This window comes from Pholcus phalangioides, unplaced genomic scaffold (genome assembly GCF_987345545.1).
Source record: "Pholcus phalangioides strain wild (caught in Gottingen) unplaced genomic scaffold, Ppha-v1.0 ptg000039l_1, whole genome shotgun sequence".
In the NCBI taxonomy this organism is placed as follows: domain Eukaryota; kingdom Metazoa; phylum Arthropoda; class Arachnida; order Araneae; family Pholcidae; genus Pholcus; species Pholcus phalangioides.
Genome location: NW_028301625.1, coordinates 27822641 through 27848411, shown reverse-complemented (window position 1 = coordinate 27848411; position 25771 = coordinate 27822641). Strand labels below are relative to the sequence as shown.

Genomic DNA, 25771 nt, shown 5'->3' with positions numbered 1-25771 from the left:
AGTTTGTTTCTGTGTGATGCTTGTTACGTATAGTGCTGCTATCTGCCGTCACCTGGAGTAGGGCTGCTAGGCTGAGATATTTTGTGGGCCCACAGGACAGACTTTTCACAGGCTATTCTTTAGTGAATTTATAGAGTGAAAAAAAAAAATGATGCGAATTATTGTTTCGGGTCCCAAAGCTGGAGCCTAAGCCAATCCCACCCCTGTGGGGGCCTTGCCCATGCATTTAAAGGGTGGGGTGCTGTTGGGGCTAGAGAACCGATTATCTATCCAGGGCTGCAACTAGATACTCTTTCAGCCAGTCAAGCATGCTTTATTCCTCCCTCGTGTAATTTTGAATAATTTTAAAAGAAGAATTTAGCGTCCCCACTGGAATTTAGCATCCACCAGCATCCTTCTCTTGGCTTGGGGCTTTCTATGAAAATTCCTACTCAAGAGGGTTCGATGTCTGGATTTTATAAGTTTGGGCGTAATTTTAAGCTATTTGCTTTGTGTGTTAATGTTGAGACTATGGCTCCCACATCAAGAAGCAGGGCCTTAGGTTGGAATCTTTGCCAGACTTCTCACGTCCCCCCCCCCATAATAAATTTATAGCGTGAGAAACAGAAAATGATGAGAACAGGCCCGGGCCCCAGAACCTGGAGTCCTTTCAGCCCACCTTTGTGGGAACTATGGTTGAGTCAAATGTGTTAAGAACGTTAAAGTTAAAATGCAATCAAAGTATTTTATCCTGTTTTGCGGCCCTTAAATTTTAACGGTCCGTTGCGGCCGCACCCTTCGCACCTGCCCTGACCACGCGACATTCGTGCAGTCTGTGACTTCTCTGTATACCATCCACATCAAAGTTTGTGCCTCGTCAATTCTGGACTTTGAGAAAAATATCCGTTTTCATGTAAAAGTACACGCAAATGAATCTACTTATTACTATTACTTGCATCTGTTTTATTACTTCCATTCCAAGGAGATTGTTTATAGAATAATAACCACGGAATTAATTCAGATTTCTCGAAACGAAAGCTCTCATAAACTCAAAGATTTATCCAAGAAGAGACAAATGGTAGAAACATAACCCAATTTACTTGCCGAAACATGCCTAACAGCGCATGTGCTTATTATTACCATTTCAAGAATCATTACTCCACAAAAGTAATTCCACTAACAATGAAATTTCCTACTTGGCTTGAAAGAAAAAAAACTCCATTAATCTTTGGAAGATTTTGGAGTGAAAGTAAGTAAAGTGCTGTACAGAACAACAACTACCGCTTCTGTCAAAACTTCCGAGTTCAAAGAGAACCAAGTTGGAATCAGTCCAAAACATCTTTTCACTCTTTCTTCAATAAATTTTAAAAGATGAATGAAGCTTCTACGTGTATGTATGTGAAAAAAATATATACCGGTCGAAATACCTGCAACATTTTTTTTGTCTTTGTGTGTCATGAATATAGCGTAGAAATTATACCGTAAAACTATAAATCATATACAGGGTGGTCATAGTTGAACTGACACTACACAAAGTCATCTGTATCTTGATCTAACCAATGGAATAGTGCTAAATTTCATATGGGAGCTAACGAAGACATGGGAAGAAGGATTCCGTGAAAAAAAAAAAAAATAAGTATAAAAGTTCGCCAATTTGTGAAATAGGATGCTTTACAAAGCTTGAAGACAGAGAGAAAAACGTATGTGTTCATGCTCTATATACCCACTGTTCTTGTAGACCAGGAATTTGCACCCAGTGCCCAACACTTTCCACAGTCGATTGTACCTTCAACAATAATAAAAAGAATGTTTGTCACAGCCCGGGTTGAATTATTTTTCAAGATTGCGAAGTTCAGGATATCACCAATATAGACCTTGGACTTTAGATATCCCCAAAGTCAAAAGTTGCATGAGGTGCATCCAGGCAGCGTAGAGGTCATTCAATAGAGAAGAAACGACTGATGACTCTTTCGCCTGTGAAGTGATGCTTTAAAAATTGCCGTATCGATATAGCTGTGTGTGTCAAGGGCTACATCTGAGGTAACGCGTATTATTGAACAGAATTGATTGTCAGAATGTCTGAAGTTTTCTCTTCCTTTTTTAGTCCGAATTCGGCTCAGTCGTAACCTAAGTAGCACAGAATTCGATTTCGAGACTCTTAGTTTTATATGCAAATTTTCTGCTACGTAGGGGAAAGTGCCCTATAATGAGATACTTTTTCTAAAATAGCTTTGCTGATTCCCTGATGAACAATTTAGTAATCCTAAAATAGATTTTTTACACTATAAATATGCCTGATTCGAAATATTGATAGCATTTTCAGAAAAAAATATTGCAAGTATACTCAAAAAATGATTTTATTAAAATGTTCGAATCGGGTGTTTTTGGAACAGGTTGCCCAATATGAGACATCAAGGGTTCCTAATATGAGACACTATCTCATATTGTGCAGTCACACTGAGAAAGAAACTTTTGCATGAAAAAATGTATGTATTGTATTTAATTGATCGTCAAAATTGAAAAGATAGTATAACAAATTAAAATTTTTTTTTCGAATAACAAACATTGCAGAAAAATACTGTCTCCTTAATTTCTCCACAATCCTCGTTAGACCATCAAGAGCATAGCATACATCTTGCCCACCTCTCTCCATGGGTGTCCTCTGAAAATCGGGTTGAACAGAACATGCATTCTGGATTCGACTCATCGTAATTAAAATCTGAATCATCTGGTCCAGTAGAGGTGGTTCTTCGCCATCGCACGTTTCGTCTTCATTCGAATCTTGCATTTTCTTCTTAGTTTTAACCGACTCTTTCTTGGCTTTCTTTTGTTTTTTTTCTCTAGTCAGCCTCACTTTTCTTTGTACTTTCTTTGTTCCTTTTGTTGCTTGACTCACTATTTCTCTTCAAGCTGTTTCTTGTATGGTGAGTTGGTCAACAATATTGCAGAACCCGACCGTCAAGAAGACGATGAACTAGGCCTTGAGGGGATAGGCCTAGTTCCTCACAACTAGTTGGAAGGCCATATGTTTATGTCTGCACAACATAAACCAAAAAAGTGTTCAGACATAATAACGCAATATTGCGATAATTGTTCCTTCAACTCTGCTGTCAAGGCCGTCTTTCTTCCCCAAGCTGACTCCTACGAGTTCCTAGACCGATCTTGCATCTTTGACATACCGTTCAATTGTGCCTTATGGCACGCAAAATTATTTTGCAGCCTTGAGGTAACCCATTGGCTTCCTGTGGTTCCCAACTTCGAGGCGCAAATGCGAGCCGATCTCCGCATTAAAAGTCTCGCCACAGAGAGCAACAAGCCTACAACGATAAATTATTCAATCATTACACTTCACTCATAGTTAGAAAAACTGGTGGCAGATGACAGCACTAGACATAACGAGCATTACACAGAAACAAACTTCACGTCAGGTTTCACTACACATACATGCACATTCCCGCATGTACCAATTCGTTAGAGGATCCGCAGAGGAATATAGATGAGGTGCATGTGTGGTGTAGTAGTAATAGGTAACCCATCCTCTTCTCCTTAACAGCATTAACTGCTTCCGCTATCGCTTCTCGGGACAATTTCTTTCGCTTCACACACAGGAGCCATCTTAAAAATGTTAATTTGCTTCAAGATCACTCAAAATAAATGAGAAGAAGTGATACTTTAGGCGTTGTCTACAAAATGAAGTCTCAATGAGATATCCCATATTAGGGACTTCATTGAATCTCATATGAGGCACAACCAATGTTTAAGAAATATCATCGAATAAACCAAGAAATAAGCAAAAGAATTGAGAAATCGATACATGCATATGAAACTACACGTAATGCTGAGTATGTACTAATAACTAAATGTTTAAAAATGTTTTACATTGTGCGTTGTACAACCCGTCGAAAAATAACTTCTAAAACTCTTGAGCAGGCTGCTCAGTTAAATAGGCTCCTGAAGCTGGAGCTGCATGTAAATGAGTAAGGTTATGTTATTGGCAGCTCTATCTACCGTCGAGCTAATAGTGCATGCCACTAACAACAGACGTCATCACCGTACAAAAGAGATAAAGGGGTGTCTCATATTAGGCAAGTATCTCATTATAGGTCACTTTCCCCTACGTTCCTAACGTCGATTTTTTAGCAGAATCCTTCTTCCTCCGTCTTCATTAGTCCCCATATGAAATTTTGTGCCATTCTAGTTCGAGCTACCGATGACTTTGAGTAGTGCCAGTTTAATTATGGTCCCCTGTACAGTGATTCAACAGACGCGATTTTAATTCAATAACAATACCTCATCCTCCTTTCCAAAAACAAACACAAACTGTGATTGCGCTTTTTTGTTTTTGTTCATTAACAATGCTTCCTGATTGATATACAGGGTATCTGAAAAATGACTGCACGATTTTGAAGGAGAAAAACAAAGAAACTGTTAGCGATATATATAGAAATGCACTGTGTGCTGCATTTTTATTGGGAAATCAATAAATAAATCTTGTGAATAGGACTGAAGTTTAAAATTAGTTACAAATTTTGTCGATAGATGCGCGCTGCAGTCTGAAGGAACCAAATCACAGTATTTTCACCATTTGTTGCAACCATAGGGTATAGTGGGGGAAAATAAAAGTCACAAATATCTGTGACACTAAACAATGTCTGGACCTGAATGGTAACACCTGCGTTGCAGACGTAATGTTCATTTCCATTCCAGCCAGCTGTCCATGCCATCGCTAACCGTTTTTCCATTATTCACCTTCAAAGTTGTGTGGTCATTTACCGGACTCCATGTAATAGGTTCCGGATATACGTTCGTAAAGTAACATAAACTATTTTTTTTTGCACAAGCACTATGTTGAATAGTATTTTAATACCCTAAGAGACAGCGGTTCTCAACTGGGGCTCCTTGTGTATTCTCAAGGGGCTGGCTCTGCGGCCGCTCGAGGAAAATAAAAAAACCAGCAAAATTTAAAAAAATTATTATAAATATTTTTCAATAGTGTAAAAAATAAATCAATAACTTAGAGGAATAATTAAAAAATTGGCCTACGGGGCTCCGCCATAGAATTTTTTTACTATAAAGGGCTCCGCGCGCCAGTCAAAAATGTTGAGAATCTCTGCCCTAAGAAATATCATAGACGCAATTTGTTTTTTGATTTTGAAATACGTACATCTACAACGTTTCGTGTTTCAAGTAAACTAAAAAAAATAAGAACTAAAATCTTTCTGAATTTTTTTTTGTTCCTTGTACTGCCAAAAGTACATTCACACAGAGCTTCTGTATCGGTAAAATGCGATGATGGATGAAGAGCGCTATCATTTTCGAGGGAACAGAGGATGATGCTCTTTCTCCTGTAATACTTTACTGATGCTGGCGGCTCGTATTGATTCTTTGGTCGAAAATTATCCTCAAATGCACGTGCTTAGGATGAGTTACATTTCCCCCAAGCTCCATTTATTTCCGTGGATCTTGATTCGTGTGTTATTGCGGAGCTTTCAATACTGACATGCTTCTGCTCTATTTTTTTTCTCTTTTGTTAGATATATTATTATTTTTTTAAGAAAAAACTACCCATTCTATTTTCAACAGCTCTTGAGTTGAAATGTGGCCTTTATTTATCGAGAGAGATGGATAGAAAGAAGCAAAAGCGCTTGTGAAATAATGCTACCAGTGACTAGACACGATATCGGGTATAAAGAATCTATTTTTTTGTATGTTTTTTTGAGTTTAAGTGAATCATTTTTATGAATTTAAGAAAAATACCTAGTCAAATTTTGACTCTTGTTGGGTTGAAAAATTTGTATTCATATCTTTAAACAGGTTTTACATCGGATACCACTACATGTTCGATTAATCACTTATGTGATATTTAGTTAAAACTGAAAAAAACGATTATCGTTTTGAATCACCCTTCATACGTGTACGAAGAGAGTTAAGGCGACTAGTTACATCAAAGTTTGTTGTCGGTGATTGTTTTTCGTTGAAGTCTTTCAAGTATGTCTCTCACTTTCTCTCTAAACTACTTTTAAACCAATTTCCATTTAGAAGTGGAATGATCCGTAAAATTGTGTCAGTATCACTTATCACCGAAACCAGAATAATTAGGCTGACCATATATCCTTGAAAAAAAATACGAGAAATTGTAATTCAAATACGAGAAAATGCGGACATTGCTAATTATCGCCAAAAAAGACGCAAAAAGTAAGCAGAGTTATCAAATATTGCTAAAATGAAATGAAACACACTGGAAATTGCAGTAGATTAAAATGAATTCAACGGAATAGACCATGAAAAACAACTTATTTATAGTTGTTATAATTCTCATAATATAGTTTGAGTTGAAAATAATTTTTGATTTCAATAAAGAATAAAAATTCGAAATAAAGAATAAATAAATATATATCAATAAAGAATACAGAAAAAAGGACCCGGGAAAAACCGGGACAATTTTGCAAAAAAGTCTGGACCACCAAAAAAAAACTGGGACTGTCCCGGGAAATAGTGGTCACACTAAGAATAATTCGCCTGTGAAGTAGAAACCCGTTTCTTTATCGATGCTTGACGATATAGCACCGTTAGTCAAAATTATTTTGCATTTTATTATGATAGAGCAATCTGTCATTTTTGTTGATCAAATTTGTTTTATATTATCTATATATGCATCTATACCACAAATAATGCTCCAAATAATGCTGACAAATAAAGGATTTGTGCATTGAGTCTGATGATCATTTAACGCTGAAAATTTTCATTTAGGTTCAGCAGTTCAATTTGGCAATCGTTTATTACGGTAATCGTGGTGTATTCTTCACACTCTCTCTCTTTCAATATTATATTTCGATTTAAAGATATTTTAAACATAACATCAATATATACGTGGGTGTTTTTTTTCGAATGCCCGGAAGAAATACAGTAAAAATCCGTTATAAAGAAAGTTCACATTCACGGAGAAAACTGCCGTTATAACGGACTTCTCGTTATAAGCGATCTTCAGGTTATATAAACCCAATAGTTATAAATTATTTGCAAACTGCAAGCTCGGCCAAGTCCTGGCAGTGACCGTGGTCTCTTAATCACTGGGAGAAGTACAAGCCGAACAGATTCATCACTAGAGCCCGGAAGTTCAGGCAAAATGCCATAAATGTTTTTTTTTGCCTATTTTCAAATTTTATTTTTTGCAAAAATGCCTTTTTTGAACTTTTTCGGCCATAAATGCCTATTTTTACATAGTTTTAAGTTTATCAGTGAATTTCAGAAGCCATAATTTGCTAACCTTAGATATTACTAGCATTGAGAACAAAAAAGAAAAATTGCTCTTTTTTAAAATTTTCAAATCTCAGTACGGATTATCATCAGAAAGCAACCCCCTAAACTTTCAGGCGCATTTAAACGCGAATAAGTGATCTGAGAGATAGGAAATTTGGTGTTGCCAACTTTTCTTTGACCGGATGGTGGTAGTCGTGAATGATTTTGTTTCAGATCAACGTAGCCCATACTAGAAAAGCAGAGAAAAATTAGAAATTTGCTTCTACACATGATTCACATAACATACTTCGCTCAGGCATTAAACTGTATTGTATAGGTATAGCTGGCCGATGATTGTCCCAAGAGATCATCAGCCAGTGGGGGGATGAAACCATACTTGTCCAGTTTCCCTTTCATTTTCTTTTGATGTCTTTCGTTGATGAGTGAACTAAATGTTTCGGCTTTGTCCTGGTCTACCACGAAATGGCATACGTCGGTGGACTCTGTCTTGCCAGTTTTGACAAAGTTTAGATTCTGTTTTTTTTCTTCCCTCCGGCGTGGCTATATTGTATTAACTGGTCTCCTGGGCGAGTTTGAAAAAGATGGAGTCTTGTGGACAGGAAATGAAGGTTATTTCATTTTTTTCTCTTCTTGGGTGAACTGAAGAGTACATCTCGTAGGCGTCTTTGTATGGTCCTACGTATTCCGCTACCACCTCAGCGAGCTCGTCCGCCTCGTAATCCGGATCGGCGAAATGTTCGGCAAGCCAGTTCCAGTTCTGTCGACCATTGCATTTTTGGTGAAACCAGCACACTGGTAGTTTCTTTGGCGGCAGAGTCTCCATACTGAAAGAGAATATGAGCTAACTTTATTTGCTAGGGTCCGACTGAGTACGGACCGTGCTATTAAGTTCGGGTTGATTGAACATTTAGTGCACGAGCAAAATTTTGTGCGTCCGTCCCCTACGAAGGCTGGAGGATCTGTGAAAAAAGATTGACCTGTTGATGATTTTGATTTATATGACTGATTTTTTTCAGTTGACGTCATGGTTCACAGAAAGCGGGGTATGAGCAGACAGGCTCTGGGGCCCCATTTATTTTATTTTATTTACATCATAAATGCACTGTAAACAACCATAGCCTCCTATTTATTTTACATAATTATTTAGTATTCGATTAAATTGGCCAGAGTCACCCTTAGGGGTGTAAGACAGATGCGGAAACACGGGCCCTTTGCTTGAAGGAGTCCCGCATGTGTGGTAATATAAAAAAAAGCTAAATTTTTTTACACCAAAAGAACAAAGTAGCTATATGTTTCAACTATAGAAATGATAATGAGATTATTCCAAATAATACAACAAATGAACGAGAATTATTCGCAACTCGAAGGAGTTCCATAGATCATTTTCTCTATGGGCTCCGCGACTGCTAATGGTGGCCCTGGAATTGACCTAATCCTGAGGGTCCACTAACATTTTATTTTAGACTTTAAATCTCAATTTAACTTGAATAATAATGCAGCCATTATAAACTATAATTATAACAGTAGACGGATTAAGTGCAACCAATTTTTCAGCTCGTTTTAGAACCTTTATTAGCATATTTTTTAGTTACATTTTCTTCCTTCTATAAATTATAAATGCCTTTTTTAGTGCCTATTTTAGGCATTTTTAGTACCTTTTTTCCTGCCTATTTCGACCATTTTTAGTGCCTGAACTTTTGGGCTCTATTCATCACATACTGCAGCGTTTCTCAAACTTTTTCCACCCGCGGCGCCATTTTCCCCCTATTCAATGCTTATGTGCGAGCTCCGTCGGCTCTCTAGAGCTGTTTTTCGTAAAAGCTTTGTCAGAGATCACCGCTCCGCGGCACTACCGAAAAAGGTTAGAGGCGCGCCAGGACACCGTGGCCCACAGTTCGAGAGCCCCTGACATACCCCATATGTATACTGGGAAACCTAAGAATGTAAAGAGTGTAGTAAAAAATGTAACTTTTCGGAGTCCATCTTTTCTTGGAAATTCTTCAAGCAATGTGTAGAAGGAGCATGTGTGCGATGATGAATGACAATAGTCCACGCTTTTGGTTCAATTCGCCGAGGGGAAATATACTGACAGTTTTAGAGAATTTTTTGGATGTTATAGCGAGAGCAAGGGATGTCAGAAGTGTTTGGAACTTGTGCGTGCTCTCGTCTTGATCTTTATGTGGGAAAATTTGATTTCTGAATCGATTCAGTGGGTGCTCAGACCTATGCTATAAATTACCGTGGTGCTCAAGCACCTACAGCACCCCCGGCTCCGACGCCACTGGCGGAAGCTTCATAATTTTTAGGTCGCTACATTCGATTAGTTTTTGTATCATCAACATTAGCTATTTGACAATCACTGATCGTTATAGCGAGATACTCGTTATAACGGATTTTTACTGCATAACAATCCACAATAACTAAAACCACCCCATTTTTCCCTTTTCACATTCTAACTGACAAGGTTCTCTCTTTTGGCACTTGACCCTCACGAGCCAAAACTAGTATTGGGGTGACCACACGCCCCGTATCTTACGGGACACATTATTATTATTTTTTTTCAAACGTGCTTTCAAATATATTTCTCTTTTGATTTTATAAAAATCATTTGAATAAAAGTAATTCAATGACATTAAGTTGGTATCAAATCCGTTTGAAGAATTAAATTTTCTGCGGAATGCGTTCGTGCCCTCTTTAGGGTGACGTCCTGCATTCTTCCTTGTACGAGAGATCTTACGTGTACTTACTTACTATTTAGAAAAATCCCTCGTTAGTGAGTTTTAACATTACAGAATAAAACAATAGCAGCCAAATTTCATATTTAAAGTTTCGGCGATTTCGGCTCAGCAATTATTGTCCCATATAACCTTTGAGCCCTTCATGACCACTTTAGGGGCAAATTTCGAAAAATCCCCTCTTGATGAGCCTTTACGTCGTGAAATAAAACTACTGACCAAATTTCATAAATATTGCTCCAGCGGTTTCGGCTCGGCATGATTTCTCCGTATAACCTTTGAACCCCCCCCCCCCCACCTTACCTTCTGAGGGGTCGAATTTCGAAAAACCCTTTCTTAGTGGGTCTTTACTTCATGAAATAAAACTACTGAGAAAATTTCATATTCATAATTTCAGTGGTTTCGGCTTGGCGATGATGAATCATAAAGTCAGTCAGGACATGTTATTTTATACATATAGATAGTTGCAAGCTGCCCAGATCAAAGCTGAATTGGAACAAGTTCACGAGGACTCTGCACCATCATCAAAGGCCATTTATTTTTGGATCAAAGAATTTAAACGGGCTGCACTTCCAGCGAAGAAGAAAAGCGTCCTGAGCATTTTATTTAGGCCACCACCCTGGAAATAATTGAAAAATTCCATGGTATCGTCGTGGAAGATCGTAGATTGAAAGTGCTTGAGATAGCTGATGCTGTGGGTATTTCAATAGAACATTTCCACAATATGAGAAATTGGAAATGAAAAAGTTTTGTGCAAGGCGGGTGCCGTGATTGCTGACAATTGAACAAAAGCGAATGCAAAAGACATTTCAAAAGAAAATTTGTCGATATTGGCTTATAATCCTGAAGACTTTCTGTGTTAATTTTTTGACCGGGGTGAAATATGGATTCGGCACTGTACAGGCTTAATAGTCTTGTAAGGGCTATTTCATCTCTTTGATGGTGCGCTTGTCGCCTTGGCTCAGTAGGCGTGGTCTCGAGCTGCTGTGTGACGTCACGGCCCCGCCACTTTTTTTCTCGCAGACGGCATCACCTTAAAAAACGTACTGTATTGAAGATAATTATTTTAAATTTTAGTTGTTTATTTTACTGTTTTAAGAGGGTTTATGGTTTTGTTTTACTGTAAGTGGTATGTGGGTGATATTTTTATAATATTTTTTTGTGATTCTCTCCCTCTCTCGTGTAAATCAGTCATAAACAGATATGAGTTCTTGCGTTCAGAATTAAAAGTTTGAATAAGGATAAAAATGCATTCGGAAAGAGATGAAAAAAGCAAAAAAATGGATAAAATCCAAGAAAAATAGATAGTAAGTAATTAATGTTTGTCTTTTTGGATATTAGCAATCAAAATAATAATAATAATTAATAACTTCAAACATTTTATATCAGGAATTTTCTTAATATTTGCTTCCCATTTTTTTTATGTTGCAGTTGTATTGGTAATAACGAAGTCACTCCGAGGTTTCTATAAAAGCTCCACCTAATTCGAATGAAAACAAAAAAGGTAATTAAAAATTATTAGAAAGTTCAGAAGATTATTGAAATTATCTGTCTCGAGTTGGCTTTCAATCAATCCAATAAAAGTTGACGTACGTGATTCAACTCAAATGCATCCGAGAAAGATATTCTTAGTACAAGTTATCTCATAAGCAAATGCAAAACTTCTTATTTTAAATTTTAAATGGCTGAACAAAGCAAGCCAATAAATAAACAGATACTAATGAAAATAATCGAAAAGATAATTTTGGAAAGAATTCAATAAAATGGGCAGTATAGTCAGGGCCGCAATGGGGGCAGGCGGGTCTGGTGCCCCACGAGCCAAACCAGAGGGGGCGCAAAATTTTACACTTCAACCTCTCCTTCAACATTATAAGGGGGCGCCAAAATATATGGTTGCCCGGCTGACCAAATATCTAGTTCGGCCCTGAGTATAGCGATTGTGCAAACTACAGTAATTAAGAAGGTAGCAAAGCGGGTGCACTCTGTTTTGCACGTCAGCTGGTACCGACTCCAGCGCCACATCAGATAGCCCTTGTTATATGGCCCTGAATGGCCCCCACATCCTGGAGCAGGTCTCCTAGGCTGACACCCATGCCAGATTTTTCACGGGCTCCTCTATAGTTAATTTATCGTGTGAAAAAACAAAAATTATAACATTCGTTCCGGGCCCCAGGGCTGGAGCTCTGTTAGCCCCACCCTTGCGGGGGACACGTGGTCCTGCTCTACACCAGAGTCAAAAAGCAGCCAAAGCAGTGGTAAAGTGTAGTGAAACGGCACCAAACAAGGACAAAGGTTGTTTTGTCTGCTGGAAAAGTGATGGCCACATTTTTTTGAGATTCTCAAGACATAATCCATATAGACTACTTCCAGAACGATCATACAATAATTGGAGAACATATGCCATACTTCTGGGAAATTTGACAGAACAGCTGCAGATGAAACACCCAAAATTGACGCAAGAAAAACCCTATCTCAGCAAACCAATGCCTCATCTCACAGTTACACCATTGTAATGGCCAAATTGCATGAATTAGGCTCTACACAAATCTCTCATCAACCAAATGTGACTTTTTCCTGCTCTCAATATTGAAAGTTTTGCTTGGTAGGAAAAATCATTCATCAAATAAAGAAGCCTTTGCAGTTGTAAATGACTTTTTTGAAGAAAATTTAATTTTTTGACAGGATACAGAAATATGAACATTATTGAAAAAGGTCTTGAAGAAGACTATGTTGAAAAATAAAAGAAAGTTTTCCAAAAAAAGGTAAACACACCGTTTTTTACCTTACGTGTCAAACAATCCTCGTATAGTGATCGATGTCATGAACTAGAGCAAGACATAATTATTAGACACTCTTAAATTTTAGTGAGAGCACAAGAAGAGGAATGAAATAAAAAATATCAAAAATTCCAAGCTGATTTATGATGGTGCAAATAACTTTATATCAAATATTGGGAATTTAAAAAAATATTTTCACATTATTTTATATGGGGAAATAAAAAAAAATATAGTATAGACGAAACTATAAGACACCTACAGATTTTTGACGAAAAGTAAAATAAAAAAATTACATATAAATTTATTGAAACAAAAACTAATTATTTTCTGCAACCACTTCTGTTGCTAATCAAAGCAAAAATATGATATTTAGCATTAATTCAACCAAATCAGTCAGAGTATCACAAGAGACATCACTCTAAGCCTGTGATATGGCGGCTTTTAGAAGCTCTATGGAAGAAAGTTGTTTCCCACCTGCTTTTTTTCTAATATGCAAAGGATGCCCCACAAGTTTTCCATAGGGTTGATGTCATGACAATGAGCCAGCCATGAAAGGACATTGATGTTTTCTTGCTCAGTCACTGCCAGGCTGGCACATGAATTGACGCATAATCTTGTTGGAATATGCAATTTCCGCCACAAAGAAATTCTTTATACAGGGTGATTCAAAACTCAACGTACAAACTTTTAGGGGAGGTAGAAAACACAAAGCAGAACAGAATCACATAGGAATGTATGACCGGAAACGTCAACCCCCCGATCAGCTGGAGGATAAACGAAGATGCCGAAATGACAAGCCAATTAATAGGTGGAAAAACTCTTTATTTAGCGATACTTTTCATGTTGTGGGGGACCCTGAAAGCCAATAGTCTACGAGACGCCCATTGACTCTGACACCGACCTCGTCGCAAGAATCTCCGTCCCAGCTTCAAACGTCTGCGAAATGCCGGGTATTTTTGAAAGGGTTCGGCAATCAATACTTCGCCATTGTGAAGTGTGCATAACTGTAGATGGTAACAACTTTGAGCACTTGTTGGGAAACTTAACGTGCACACGTGCTATCCTCGTGTAAGGTATCGCTAAATAAAGAGTTTTTCTACCCATTATTGGCTAGTCATTTCTGCATCTTCATTTATCCTCCAACTGATCGGGTTGGGGTTTCCGGTCATACATTCTTATGTGATTCTGTTTTGTTTTTGTGTTTTCTACCGCCCGTAAAAGTTTGCACGTTGAGTTTTGAATCACCCTGTATACCAAGTTGTTGGCTGCAAAAGTTCTACATAACGATGGAATGGTCCAGGGGACAATAGAAGCTACGGGTATAACATAGGGTCCAGTGTGGAAGCGATGAGAGAAAAAATTTCTGAAGAAGGGAGCGATGGAACAAAAAGTTTGTCAAACTATGATCTACACCATTGGATACACGGTCCGCCTTCCTTATTTCACGCACTGTGGTGTGAGGCGCTGAAGTTGAGACATTGTCCGGGGGTGGAGACCAGATGACTTTTCTTTCCGATTTCACTTCGGCATGACATCCAGAAAATATCTGTCTTTGATATCTGTGTCTTGGGCTGAAAAAAAGTCGTCTCTCTCTCTCTCTCTTCCTTTCCTGTTTCTGTTTGAAAGTTGTGGTTTTTTCTTCCTTTTTCCATGAATTTACCCACAGAGTAAGAATAATATAGAGCGCGCGCGAGGGGTTACAATGTGAAGCAAAGATCCGGAGTCACGTGACTCCGGTCAAAAGGCTGGTCAGAGAATCTCGGTGGTAATGCTTTCCTTATGGCTATTCGTATTACGACCTACACGCGCTGTCTTATTTTTGATTAGAATGGTCAACACTTGCGCAGCTTTCGGATGTTCTGAACGGTTTAGGAAAGGGAGACCAGTATCCTTTCACAAGGGAATACTTTTTTGCTTATTCCTCTTCTTATAAATTAAAAATTGGAATATTAAATTGACGATGCAATGGATTTCTGACGTAGTCTCAGTTTTTAACGATTCCATTTTGGATTTAATTCAATTAAAGTTCCAAGTTTTGGTAAAATTCAAATGTCATGGGCCATTATTAAATGTTTTAATATAATTTTTGGTAATAGATGATTGAAGTAATGAGTTTTATTAACTTTTAACTGAAATGTACGTCTCCGCAAGGTTTGGCGAGATTTGGCGAGCTAGTGAGTTTATTCGAGTTTCGCTCAACTTGAAGAAAATATGCTTTTCAGAATGAGGAATTTATGACAAATATTTTATTCAAATAGAATGCAATGAAAACTCACCCTCTAGACAATGGCAGTTTTGCATAAAAATGTATAACCACCTCTAAAAATAGTATTTTTACCTCTCTTCACGCTTGAGATAAAACTATTACAGAAAAGAAATTTTTTTATTGATTAATTTGTGTTTGCGTTGTATGAGTGAAATTGCCCTCAAACAAGAAAAATCAATTTATTAATTGATTAATTAATATTCAGTCAATATCTTTATTAGGACCGTCTGAGTTAAGATCTGAAGTCACCGTGTGTACCTCAGATGTTAACTTGAGGAAAGAATCATTCTAAAAACTACTTAATGCCTAAAAAAAATGAAGATTCACATGTGTATACTTCTGGAGCGAAGAGGTTACACATATGTGACATGTAACATACATTTACGTACTCTAAATTATTACATATATACGCTACACGAAATTTCATTTCTTATAATTTAGAAAAGTACTGACGATGAGGTATTGCAATTTTCTTGAAAAATTCATTTTATTCCTGAAATATTATGTAAGTGTTTACATTTTTGTGTGATAAGGTTATAAAGGTTTTTCAAGAATGTTGGAAATGAAACTTTTACTTATTATTTAAATATTTCATGACTGAATATGGTACGAGTATGAATGTGTTACATTACATAACATAATATGATGCATTATAATTATATACTTAAAATAAATGTATGATTAGAGTAATTTTAATGTTCTTGGAAGATCATTTTTATGTTTTAATAACCCCTAGTTAAAATAGATTTTCGAAATTAAAAGTGGCAAAGGGAATGAAGAGAATATTTAAAAATATAAATGAAATAGGCTGTATACATAAGAGGTAGGTTATATAATAAGATTTAAAAACTCAAAAGTCAAATTATTAGGAATTATCCCTTTTGGAAAATAAAAAATTTCGTTTTTCAATATTTGTTTATATTATATAGAAGTGATTTTTTTTTCAAATCCCACATTCCCTAAATATTTTACAAAAGAATGAATGAAATTCATTGAACAAATGAAGGAAAGTTTGATCGAGTCAAATTTCGTTACAGCAACATCCTAGCATTAACACGAAATCACTACGTTCTGCGAAAACGAGCCAAATGTAATAGCGCAGAACCTGTTCTTCCCCCGACAATACTGCTCATCTTTGCTTCACGTTCGACAAGTTTTATGAATAGCGTGCGCGGTCTATTTATATCTTTAGTCTATGAATTTACCCCTCTACAACGATATTTTTTCTTGGCCCCCCCAGAATATCGTTATATCGAGATTTCACTGTATTCCATCCGTTGTTTTTTCGTGAATATTCATGGCGTCTTATAATTGTGTGATTCTCACGAAATTGGCCTAAATGTGTCCTAAAAATTGTGTCCCCAGCAGTTTACATTAAATATATTTGTCTCAGAATTTTATTTTTCGTCACTTTCTATTAATATCCCAGTTTCTGAAAAATTGCTACTCTATTCTTAATGTTTTCATCAGTAGATTTTAAAAATTTGCTCAAACAAATTTTCATTTGTTAAGGAAATGTCTTCCTGGCTGCCCCAGCCCATTTTTCAAATTCCAAAAGGATAACTTTCTATCCTAAAACAAAATATATTGCTCGGAATTGTTTATACCATCGCCTAATGCTCTGAGCGGTAGGAAGTTCAACACCAGGGTATTGTCGATGAAATGCACGATGAGCAGTTGTTAAGGACTCACACTTCGCGAAGCTTAGAAAACAAAACGATTTCTGTTGTGCAGTCACCATCTTGACAAACACTAAAGTAGCGGCCGAAGGAAGAGCATTAGCGCTAGCTGTCGGCAACTGCGTGAAACTCTTCCCTCTTTCTACCTATACATTATTCGATCAAAACGGAATTAAAAGCTGAATAGTTATGATTTTTTTAAATCGGATGATTCTTTTTGAAACACCCTGTATAATTGAAAATTATTTTCACTTTACCACGTGTTTCAGTTGACAGACATCTATTATTTCTGAAAAGAACATGTTTTCAACATGCTTAGTTTTTGATGAGTGGTGCAAAACATGTAAAAATGTCTATCCTGGCATTAGGTAACCAGATCATTGATCATTTTTGTCGCACCACGGTCATTTTCTGCACACGAGGGCTAATTAGACCGGGACCTACAATTTATTGCCGATTCCGAACGGCAGGCTTGTTTTTTATACTCATCGAAAGGTTGGTGCACTAACCCCTCGATGGGGGACTCCCTGCGGTAGCAATTTTTGCTGCGGTCAAGTCACCGTTTTTTGTTGTACCCTTGTGTTAGGAAAGCTTTCTGACAAGGATGAACCGGGTATCGAACTCGCGACACCTCTGAACATCCTTTGGTACTTTAGGCGAGCATCTTATCGACCTGGGCTACCGCGCCCTTAGGTAACCAGAAAGAAGGTTTGATCAAACGTTAAGGGTGAAAAAAGTATAAAAAATCCAAATTTCTTGGTTGCAACATCAAACTGCAGTAATGTTTTATCTAAAGACTGAGAATGAAACTCGTGCCCTAGCAAAACAGAGACAAATTAGAATTCTGTTGTCCCCATAAAATTGACGAAAAAAGGAGCAATAAACACAAATAAAAAAAAAGAAATAAGAATGCAATTTTGGCAAAAAAATTGTGCAGAGTATCAGTGCTCGTCCAAGTTGAAAATGAGCTACGAAAATAAATAGAACATGTTGCAATTGCCAAGATTTAATATCAAATTAAGTGCTGAAACAGGCAAAATGCCTCGTCGGATTTGCCCATCTCTTAACATGGTTAAATATAAATGAATTTTTTTAACGAACTTCACATTGCTGACTATATTTCCTTTATTAACAGGTAAAGAAGTGTCCTCAAGAATTTTTTTTTGGATTTCTTGGTTGACATTTTTTTTGATAAATTTTTTTAAATTTTTTGTCGAATTTCGTGAGAATGACCAAATTATATCTATATATATTATATCGGTATTTACTTATGTATGTATGTAATTATATATATCTATATTATATCATGTGATATCAAATTACAGTATATCAATTACCTTCAGTCGGTGACGTGTGGAGTTTCCTACAGATGTTGTGCACACCACCATACTCTTCTCCGATCCGTTCGGTCGCCTCGTGTCCTCGGCTTTCCATTATGTCCCTCAGTTCGGCCACAGTCATCCCGAAGTCCTCGACCGTACCACCATCTCCTGCTCCTTCTGGACCTCTTGGGGCGACTGATCCTTTCGCAGACGTACTCGCCATCGCTGGACAAATTAAAAAAACAAAAGCCATTAATACCATCATAAAATAGAAAAATCAAGAATCTTGAAAGTTGAGATTGACATTTTCATCTATATCATACATGCTCAACCCATGACCCGCGGACCAAATGTGGTCCTTGGAGCAGCACAGCGTCGACATAACACACACATTCCAACATGTACCAATTCGTTAGAAGTTCCGCAGAGGAATATGGACGAGGTGTACGTCTGGTTTAGTAGTAGTACTAGTAGTAGCATCGACATAAAGAAAACATTGAGGGGGCTGAAAATCACCATTCGTCCCGTATATACGGGACAGAAGTCCGTATACAGGAGGCGGAATGGTGCGTTGCATTGTATATTCAGGAATTATTGGGGTGGGGGGGGGGCGGGGCCCAGCCCCCTCAGAAAATTTGATGGGGGTGGGGAGTTCAAACAGTCTCAGCCACAGGTTCCAGCACCTATGCTTCGGAGTCATGTGATGTGGCCCGCGAACTCAAACTTAATTTTGTAAAAATTTGTTTCCAGATCACATAACTGACCCGTGGTGCAGTTCTACATCGCTTGATTGGCCCGTAGTGCAGTTCCACATCACTTGATTTGCCCGTGGCATATTCCCAGATAACTTAAGTACCCGCGATACAGTTCCAGAACACATAAATGCCCCGCGGCATGTTCACAGTTCACTAGAGCGTCTCGCGGCACATTCCCAGATCACTTAAATGAAACGCGGCACATTTCCAAATCACTCAAGTGACACGCGGTGCAGTTCCACATCATTTGATCGGCCCGTGACATATTACCAGATCACTTGAGTATCCCGTAGCACGTTTACACGATCACTCAAGTGGCCCCCCGCCCCGGCAGTTTCAAATCACTCAAATGATCCGAGGTGCACTTCCACATCACTTGACTAGTCCATGACAATTTTAATATTCAATAAATCTCTGGAGGCACCCGAGTTCCCAAGGGACAATATGCTGAAACCACTTTGTGTGATGAGGCATGGGTGTCTCTCGGTCCGTGACACAGTCCCAGATTCCTTGAGTGGCCTGTGGCACAGTTCCAGGTCACTCAAGCGGATTGCGGCTCATTTAAAGCGCTCACTTAAGTGACCCGTGGCACATTTATAGATCACTATTTATAGATAATCTGCGGACTGTGACATTGCTCCAGATCATTTAAACAAGTGGCCCGCGACACGATTTCAATTGAATGAAGCGGTCCGCGCTCTTCTGGAGTTCGAACACCCTTGGTTTATCACAAGGGTGCTCAACCTTTTATAGAGTGTGGCCATTTCATTTGTTTGGAAATTGTTTGAGTTATCTAGAAATGTGCCTCGAGTCACCCAGGTGATCAGATAGTGTGCCGCAGGCCTGCACACAATAATGTTCCAATAATGTTTAATAATGTTCCATAGCTCAGAGGGGCCTTGGGGGTGTGCGATATTTGTGGTCGCACAGGGCCCCCGAGTTTTGGTGGAGGTGGGGGGGGGGTTCGAACATACGGTAACGATAATGTTTTTCGTAAAATGTGAATTTTCATCAATTCTGGAATTCTGAATTTTCATTAATTCTGGAAGTATTTTTCTTTTATTTATTCTTTTTTTTGAATATTCACCAGGTCTGGAATTATTTCTTTCAGTGGTTCAGAATTTTCATCAGTTGTAGAAGTTTTCATTGATTTCTGTTTATCCTGAATTTTCAATTAATTCTGGAATTCTGAATTTTCAATTAATTCTGGAATTCTGAATTTTCATCATCTGGGATTATTTCTTTCATTTATTCTGAAAGAAATATTTCATGGGTGCTGGTTATTATTTACCTGGCTATTATTATCTGTTAATTATTTTTCTTATTTTCTATTCATCAATTCTGAATTTACATTAGTTCTCAGACAATTTCTTTCATTAGATCTCAATTTTAATTGGTTTTGAAGTTATTCCTTTCATAAATTTAAAATTTGTTCGGTAAGAAATTTTCATTGAATTTTTTTTGTTAATTCAAATTTAATTGTGTCTGTTTTTTTGTATGGAAATGTTCCAGCATTTTGGATGTGCCGATTCCCCCCTCCCCTTTTCCACAGAACATGTAACGGGGCTAAGGGCACCGAAATTATTAAGACGTCTCTGATCTCGGTACAGAGCCACCCTTCCCTTAGGGGTGTGCGACAGGTGCGGTCGCACCGGGCCCTGCGTTTTTTTTGGGGGGGGGGCGGATTTACGATAACAATAATTTATTTCATAAATTCTGAACTTTCATTAATTTTGTATAAATCTGCATATTCATCAATTCTTTATAAATCCTGCATTTTCATCAATTCTTTATAAATCCTGCATTTTCATCAATTCTTTATAAATCCTGCATTTTCATCAATTCTTTATAAATCCTGCATTTTCATCAATTCTGTAAATCCTGCATTTTCATCAATTCTGTAAATCCTGCATTTTCATCAATTCTGTAAAGCCTGCATTTTCATCAATTCTGTAAATCTGAATTTTCATCAATTCTGTAAATCTGAATTTTCACTAATTCTGTAAATTTGCATTTTCATCAATTCTGTAAATCTACATTTTCATCTAGAAAGAAACAATTGTGGAATTCTGCATTTTCATCTAAGAAATAATTCTGAAATTATTTCTTTCATAAATTCGGAATTTCCACCATGCTGGAATTGTTTTTTTAATAAATTCAAAATTTTCATCAATCCTCTTTGATTCTGCATTTTCATCAATCCTTTGATTCTGCATTTTCATCAATTCTTTGATTTTGTATTTTCATCAATTCTGAAACTATTTCATTTATTCTGAATTTTCATCAGTTCTGAAACTATTTCTTTTTTTATATTCTGAATTTTTTTTGATTCTGGAATTCTGAATTTTCATCAAATTCTAAAAAAAGTATTCTTTCATTTATTCTGAATCTTCATGATTTTCATTTCTTGAATATTTTCGATTCCCTTATCTCTCTCTCTCTCTCTAAACAAAAAAAAGAAAAAGAAATCGGGGCTACGGGGCCCCCCGCTATTATTTTCGCACCGGGCCCCGCGATGGTAAGGACGTGCGAGCGATAGCTAACAATATGGTAAGTAGTGAAATTTCAGGATGAATATACGTTTTTTGTTTGTCCATAATAATCCTCGCGTGCTGTTTTCATTTCCAGCGAATACCAAGAAGCAATTCCGATATTTAATTGCTCGGAATTCTTTCTTAATTACGTCATGGAAAAAGATCTTAATCGAAATACTAATATCAGAGATGTTAACACCGAAAGGACGACTTCTAATTAACTTTTTTTCTTACTAATTGCATCTGGGAATGTTTATTTTCAAATTTTTATGCGCGTCATGATAAAAGATAATGAATTTTTTTTTCTTGCTCATAAAAATAATCAAAAGTATGATCAAGAATTTAGGAAATTAATTTTTTTAATTAATTAATCGTGATACGCGATGCTTTTATGTGGCCCCATAATGATAATGAATATACGGATGTATGAAATTACTGTGTAAATAGAGATCTTCCTTATAAGTAAATTCGGTGCAATTTTAGTTAATTATGTACAATTTTAGTTAATATATTATGAATTATTGTTTCAAATCAGGAAAATTTTTACCCGAAGATTGCGGAAATTACATTAAAAAAAAAAGAAAAGAAAATTATTTTTTTTTGAAGCCGAATCTGGTAAATTGGTGTCAATACGAATGATAGATGGCAGCACGATTAGAATGAAATAGATATGCACTACTGCAGTGGTGCGCAAACTTTTTGAAGCGCGAGCCCCTTTTGGCCAAAAAGAAAATATATATACAGTCGAATCCCGTTATAACGAACTCCAAGAGACCGGAGAAATCGCTTCGTTATAACGAAATTTCGTCATAAAGGAATTCCAGGTTTTTGCATTGTTCCTATGTTAACTTATCTGAGGGATTTGAAAAGTGCTCGTGAAATCGATATTTTCGCTATTACGGTATCCGTTCGAACGGGATTCGACTGTATATATATATATATATATATATATATTATCTAATTTGGCGACCCCTAAAGCCTCGGACCCACGACATGGACTGACCATATGTCCGGTTTTCAGGGACGTTCCAATTTTTTTGCCAGTAAACGGGCTGTCTCGATAGCCCGTTTCAGGACGCTTGTTTTGATTAGGCGATTAGGTGATTTTGATTAGTTCCTCTATGTAAAACAACTTCCCTAGAGTAACCATTCAAACGTCATTTCCCACGTCCCCCTTTTTTTTTTTTTGCAACGACATTGCACATTCGTGATTCTGGCATGACGTGCCGATAATATTGATTATTATACAAGTAGAATTTGATAAAATTGCACTGTATGATACAAGGTAATTAGCTCAGCTGAATAAAGGCATTGTTTGAAGAATCTCTCGCGACTCGCTCCCCCCCTAGTTCATTGACGCACCACTGCACGCTTTGCGCACCACTGCACAGGACCTCCCTTATGCCTTATCAGACGCGGATCCCAAATCAGAGCCACTCCTTGGGTTGTCCGACAGGTGCAGTCACGTCAGACGCCCGTTTTAAGGGGCCTGCACTCACAGTAATATATATATATAATTATTTCTTTCATCCACACACACATTCCGGAATTATTTTATTCATAAATTCTACGTATTCATCTAGAACAATTTTTCTCAATCTTTCTGAAATTAAGGACCAGTGAAATGTCTGAAACAATTTGACGGACTACCTCTGTCCCGTATTACGGGACATACTTGTAATATTCGTTCCGATTTTTTCTTTTTATTTTTCTTGTTTTTTCAACGATACTTATTGGAATTTGTAATAATTACTAAAGTCGTAATACACACACTCACGTAGGCTACATTATTTTCATTTTTTTATAAATTATATATGATAATTATGGCAAACAATTATAATATCCGGAAAATAACTGTTTCCTTGATATCTCGGGCTGAGAAAAAAGCCATCTATCTTACGGATGATTATTACAGTCGAATTCCGTAATAACGAATTCCAAGAGACCGGAGAAATCACTTCGTTGTAAAACGAAATTTCGTTATAAAGGAATTCAAGATTTCTACATTGTTCCTATGTAAACTTAGGTGGGGATTAGAAAAATTTTTGTTAAAACGAGTTTTTCTCTATAACAGTATTCGTTAAAACGGGAATCGACTGAATTATTTATAAGATCCCACTTTACAGTATTTTTCACAATAAAATATAGTCATCAGATCATTTGAATGTTTTTTACGTGAAATACTGCACATTTTTGTTTACTACGATTTGTAGCAATCCTTTATTTCCACACCCTTTTGCAATTTTAGCAGTAATTAGAAAATTGCTTTTAAAGCAATAAATTATAATTTTTAGCGAAATTTAGTCATATCCCGTATAAGGGGATGATCCCCTTAAGATCGCAATTTCCTGCATTATCCTCGATGATGAATGGTGATCCAAAGTATGAGGGTATATTTGAATATATACTGGATATTACTAATATCTATCAATTACCAGTGCTGCAACTAGGGAGGAGCAGGCGGGTCTGGTGCCCCGGGCGCTGGACCAGAGGGGGCGCAAATTTCAATCTTTAATCTCTCCTTCAACATTATAAGGGGCGCCATAATACATGCTTGCCGTGGATGACCAAGCGTCTAGTTACGGCTCTGTCAATTACAACGGATGAATGATTTTATCAAGTCTGCCTGCGGACCACCTATGCCATCCTTGCGGACCAGCTCTGTTCCGCGGACCATAGGTTGAAAAACGCTGATCTAGAAAGAAATTTTCATCTATAAAGCAATAATTCTTAGAGTTCTACATTTTCACCTTAGAATATAATATAATTTTGGAATTTTCTGAATTTCAAGAAATAATTCTGGAATCATTTCTTTCATAAATTCTGAATTTTCATCATTAACAACTGAATTTTCATCATTTTTGGAATTCTAAATTTTGATCATTTTTGGAATTCCGCATTTTGATCATTTTTGTAATTCCGCATTTTCATCATTTTTGTAATTCCGCATTTTCATCATTTTTGGAATTCCGCATTTTGATCATTTTTGGAATTCTAAATTTTCATCATTTTTGGAATTCCGCATTTTCATCATTTTTGGAATTCCGCATTTTCATCATTTTTGGAATTCCGCATTTTCATCAATTCTGGGACAAGGCCTGTTTCTTTCATTTATTCTGAATTTTCATGGTGATGGAATGATCTCTCTCTCTCTTTCTCTGTCAATTATTATTCATATTTTCAATTCATGAATTCTTGTGCCTATATTTTTTTTGCATCGATATTTTCAGCATTCGTGCATATTTTGCAATAACGTATGGATTTTTGGATGCCGAAATTATTAAGGTGCCTTTGGCACGGCTATTATTTTTGCACCGGGCCCCGCGTCTGGTAAGGGTGGCCCTGGCAAAAATAATAGCGAGGCCTGAGATATCTTAATAATTTCGAGGTCCCTTAGCTCCGATTTTATATGGACTATTCTGTGGAAGAAGGGAATCAGAACATCTCAAATATCACGCATTATTTCAAAATATACGGAAATGCTGAAATATATCCAAACAAAATATACAGGGTGTCCCAAAAGTGCTAATGCAGTGATTATCTCATCAAACGCCTGTCGAAGAGGTATGGTTCCAATTTAAAAGATGCTCAAAAGGCGTCCAAAAATAACCCCATACCAGTTTTAAGAGTGAGAATATAGTGTGTCACAAAATAAATAATCTAAATTTTTCTATGGCTCCTGTTTCCTCTAACTTTTTATCAGAAATTGCTGTCCTGTCTTTTCTGAGTCCAACAAAAAAAAAATTCCACGTTTTTAACTGCAATATTCACTGAGATGTTTTAATTTAAAAATGGGAAAAATTTGTGAAATAACAGCAAAATCTAACGGATAACGCTCCTTTCCCTCATTTATGCCGTCTTTATGTGACTATTGCAGTTAAAAACAGAGGATCTCTTTTGTTGGACTCAAAAGATAGGGCAACAACTTTCTAATTAATTGGAAGTTAGAGGACAGGGGGGGGGGGAACGACCGTATCAAAATGTAGATATTTTTATTTCGCGACTCACTGTATTTTCACTCTCAAAACTGGTACAGAGTCATTTTTGAAGCCATTTTGAGCATTTTTCTAAATTGAAATCATACCCGTGCGAAAAACGGTTGATGAAATAAAGGCCGCATTGGCACTTACGGAACACCCGGTATAGACATAATCAAATGTGTAAATTAACAAAAATAAAAATAAAAATAAATAAATAATGAAAATTTCTAGCTGAAGAAAATTTTAAATTGACGAAAGAAATAATTCCAAAACCCAATTAAAATTAGGTCCTAATGAAGGAAATTGTCTGAGAAAAAATGAAAATTCAGAATCGATGAATGAAAATAAGAAAAATAACTGACAGAGATAATTCCCCAGCACCTATGAAAATTCAGAATATATGAGAGAAATAATTCTAATATTGATGAAAACTAAGCTTAAAAATAAAAGAAATAATTCCAAAATTCATGAAAATTCAGAGAAA

The 25771-nt window shown here is 36.8% G+C and overlaps 1 protein-coding gene across 3 annotated transcripts in view; it reads right to left on the bottom strand.

Moving 5' to 3' along the window:
• LOC149065786 (plasma membrane calcium-transporting ATPase 2-like) overlaps nt 1–25771 on the bottom strand; it is a 185668-nt gene that overhangs the window by 50017 nt on the left and 109880 nt on the right. For all 3 annotated transcript variants that reach the window (XM_089253480.1, XM_089253478.1, XM_089253479.1), the window contains exon 2: nt 18034–18243. In XM_089253480.1, the coding sequence (XP_089109606.1) occupies nt 18034–18241 (208 nt within the window). In that variant the 5' untranslated portion in view covers nt 18242–18243. The remainder of the gene's footprint in view (nt 1–18033; nt 18244–25771) is intronic.